Here is a 3,420-nt window from a genome sequence, read left to right as displayed (position 1 = left end):
TTACCACAATGGGGGCATCAAGGACCAGTTGGTTTCAATTCTCTTGATGTTGCTGCAAGACGTATAAGTCGACGCCTGTTTCATTCCAGCATAAAACTTGCGAGACCAGCTTTACAAATTTTCCTCCATGTAAACCGATCTTTTGCTATATTTTCAAGTTCAGCCAAGTTAATCTGAAGTACGCTTTTCACTTGATCTACAAATTGCTTTTTTGACCGACCGACTGAACGACAGCCATTTGATAGTTCGCTATATAACAATCTACGAGGTAGACGAGACTCCGCCATACGAATAATATGACCTGTAACAATAGATATTTGGCCGGTGTAGTACATGCAACCCTAAACATATCTGTAAGCAGTATTTTGTACCACCATCTTATTCCAAGAATTCTGCAAAGACAGCGAATGTGGAAAGCCTCGAAGGCTTTGGTGTGTCGACGATAAGGAGTTTAAGATTCACAACCGTAAAGCAGTGCAGAAATGCAAACAGCTTTGTACACAGCAATTTTTGTCACCACGATAAGATTGTGATTTGAAAAAACGCGACTCCTCAGCCTGCCAAATGCAACCGACGGACCCTAATGCGATGATCAATTTCACGATCCAGACAGCAGTCAGTACTAAGCATACTACCAAGATACATGAATTCATGCGAATTATTGAGAGCATCTACATAAACCACAAAAGGTGTAGCTGGTTTGTTTTGATTTGTAGCTAGGGAGAGTATTTCGGTTTTTGCAGTGTTGACAACAATTCCTGCACGACTATTGGCATACGACAAAACATTAAGACTATTTTGGAGAGCGGAGAAATGTTGTTGGCTGAAATGACAGCAGCGTAAGCGTACTGGAATTTGAATATTCTGGTTCTGTTCACAACATTATGCAGCCGCTGACCTAGACGAAAACCACCATATATGTATATTTCTGCGGGAATGTCGTCTGGTCATGCTGTTTTGTTATTTTTCATTTTCTTAGCGGCTGACAAAACTTCATCGAGTACATGATTCTTTCCATGAAAGATGAAGACTGGGTGAGTCTGGATTGCTGAACCTATTTTTATAGGCTTTGTTTTTTGTTTGCAAAAAATCAAGAATGCCAGGTCAATTTTTATCAAACCAGTCCTGATGCTTTATTGCGGAAAACCCAAAAACCTCCTTAGCTTTTGACAGTATGCAGGAGCTGATTAATGACCATTCATCGGTCACTGAAGGTACACCAGTAGGTAGCTGAGATACAATGGACAGCTCAGTTTATTGTGTATGTTTAAAAAATTCTTCCTGAAGTTTTTCCCGCGCTCTCAGATTTTGGCAAGCTCTAATGTTCAGCTTTTTATCTGGATCCGGATCCTGTCTACGAGTTGGTGGGGTAAGTATAATTGCAAATTTGGATACGACAAAAGAATGATGATCAGTCCAACACTCTGCGCCTCTCATAACTCGTTATGATATAGTCCAAAAGATGCCAGTGCTTAAACCGTTAATGCATCCAGGTAGCCTTTCTTTAATTACGCGGCTGGGAAAGGGTGTTGGCAATAACTAATCCAACTTCCGCACAAAAATTGAATAGTCTGATTCCGTTACTGTTTGCGCTTTCCAGACCATGTCTGCCAACAATTTTTTGCAAACGGAATGCACATGAGCAAAAGTCTTTCGCTAACCCCGACTGGGATCTCAGTAAAGTTTTTGAGTAAGTTTGTACGGACAGCAAAACTAACATAATGAATCCGCGGATCATTGCCTGATAAACCTCTCCAAAAGAATGTGTATCCTGCCTCCACTTCAACCAGAAATCTGTCGTCCAGCAGACAAGTTTCAGGCAGAGCAATTTTGTTGATATCTGCCTAGCTCGAGGGCAATAAGAGCGGTGCCCCGCGCAGGTCGTTCCGTAATAGTTTGGTCTAAAAGCGTTCGAACGTTCCATGTCGCAAATCCAGGTCCATGAGTCAATTTTTATTTTTGACCGCTAAGGAAGATGTCCAATGAATGCGGCTACCCATTTGAGAAAAGATGGAAACGAGCAATTTTCAGGCTACCTTTTCTAGACTCTTCCTCGTTTGAGTTGATAGTGTGAGTCTTAAATAGGGTTGTTCAGTCACCCTGGAAGCTGCCGAAGAGATTTGTCATTCCCTTTTCTAAATCTCAGCGACCATCACTTCAAAACCGCTTGCGTGCAGCACACAGGCTGGAGGTTTCTATTTCCATCTTGAATCTACCTCCGTCACCTGTGCAACCATTGCCGCAGGTCTTTAAAAAGTCTCATGCCACCGGTAATAGCGCGCAAAATAGACGCAGAAGAATTTTAACGTGGAGGGAAGTCGCTAAAGCCCTCGGTCTACAAAACTTTGTTACAGCCATCTGAACTCAGTGGCATGGACAGTCTCCAAGACGACTAGAGAAGACTGCAACTACAGAGGTCAACCGGTTGATTCTAAATGATAAATGCCGCCTGACGCGTGATCTCAACGCGAGTTTGCGATCAGAGTTTTCTTTCTCCTAGACGATGTGCTATCCCTAGCTTCGAGCTCTATCTACCCGGGTTTTGTTATTGGAAAATGCCTTCTCCGGGTTTTGAAATCAGAGTTAACCTTTTTCTAGGTAGTTTGGCAGCGGGTGCTGTCAACCTGGGTCATCTGGTTTAAGCGCTAAGGACTCGCTATCGTCTCTTTTGCGACGAAGACGCCAGCAGCTAAACTTTAAGGGCAGAGCCTGTGTCAGAAGGGCATTTTCCAGGATTTATAACTGAACAATGCAATGCAGCCTCTGGGACCCATGCTCCATTTTCCCTACAATATAATTTTCATTCTATCGCTATAATATTTTTCATTGATTTTAATTTCTTTATTTTTCAAATAATATATTGTAATTTATTATTTAGTTTATTAATTAATAAATTATTATTATAATTAATATAATTATTATTATAATTAATTTATTTATTAATTATAAAAACTAAAAACATTAAAATATTGTAATTACAGCATAAAAGATTTTTTTGACAAAATTTCCATCATCAGTGTTATAATTTGAAATAAATTATGCATTTAATTTTAAATTTGGAGAGTGTGGATACCGTAATAACCAACATATCGGAATGACTACAACTACTCTGGGACACAGATTAAAAACGCACAAACAAAATGGTGCTATAAAAAAAACTCTTAATGGATAATCATTATCAAATAATTGATTGTGTTAAATATAATATTAACATTTGTATTTCAAATTGTATATAATTATTATTTATATATAATCAATCAATCAATCATCGTTTAGCGTCCAGAGACCCAGTTCTCCCGAAGTAGGACGTTGTTTTCTTTGCCATCAATTTTTGCGCCAAATTAGGCAATCAGTGTATCCATTTCATTTAAATTTAGTGCTTTCATGTCTTGCTCGATTGTTTGCAACCAGGACTTTTGG

The 3,420-nt window shown here is 39.4% G+C and overlaps 2 protein-coding genes across 2 annotated transcripts; both read right to left on the bottom strand.

Moving 5' to 3' along the window:
* Positions 1 to 951, bottom strand: HELRODRAFT_182597 (hypothetical protein; the record flags this gene model as incomplete). The annotated part of the gene is made up of 4 exons (XM_009032843.1): positions 1 to 75; positions 221 to 301; positions 580 to 823; positions 899 to 951. 4 exons carry the CDS (start codon positions 949 to 951, stop codon positions 1 to 3), a joined length of 453 nt encoding a protein of 150 aa, XP_009031091.1.
* Positions 952 to 1,254: 303 nt separating this feature from the next.
* HELRODRAFT_182596 (hypothetical protein) lies at positions 1,255 to 1,924 on the bottom strand (the record flags this gene model as incomplete). The annotated part of the gene is made up of 2 exons (XM_009032842.1): positions 1,255 to 1,354; positions 1,719 to 1,924. 2 exons carry the CDS (start codon positions 1,922 to 1,924, stop codon positions 1,255 to 1,257), a joined length of 306 nt encoding a protein of 101 aa, XP_009031090.1.
* Between the last annotated feature and the right edge of the window lie 1,496 nt (positions 1,925 to 3,420).

The sequence above is a fragment of the Helobdella robusta genome, assembly GCF_000326865.2.
Source record: "Helobdella robusta unplaced genomic scaffold HELROscaffold_89, whole genome shotgun sequence".
NCBI classification, from domain to species: Eukaryota; Metazoa; Annelida; class Clitellata; order Rhynchobdellida; family Glossiphoniidae; genus Helobdella; species Helobdella robusta.
This window is presented reverse-complemented; position numbering and strand designations above follow the sequence as displayed.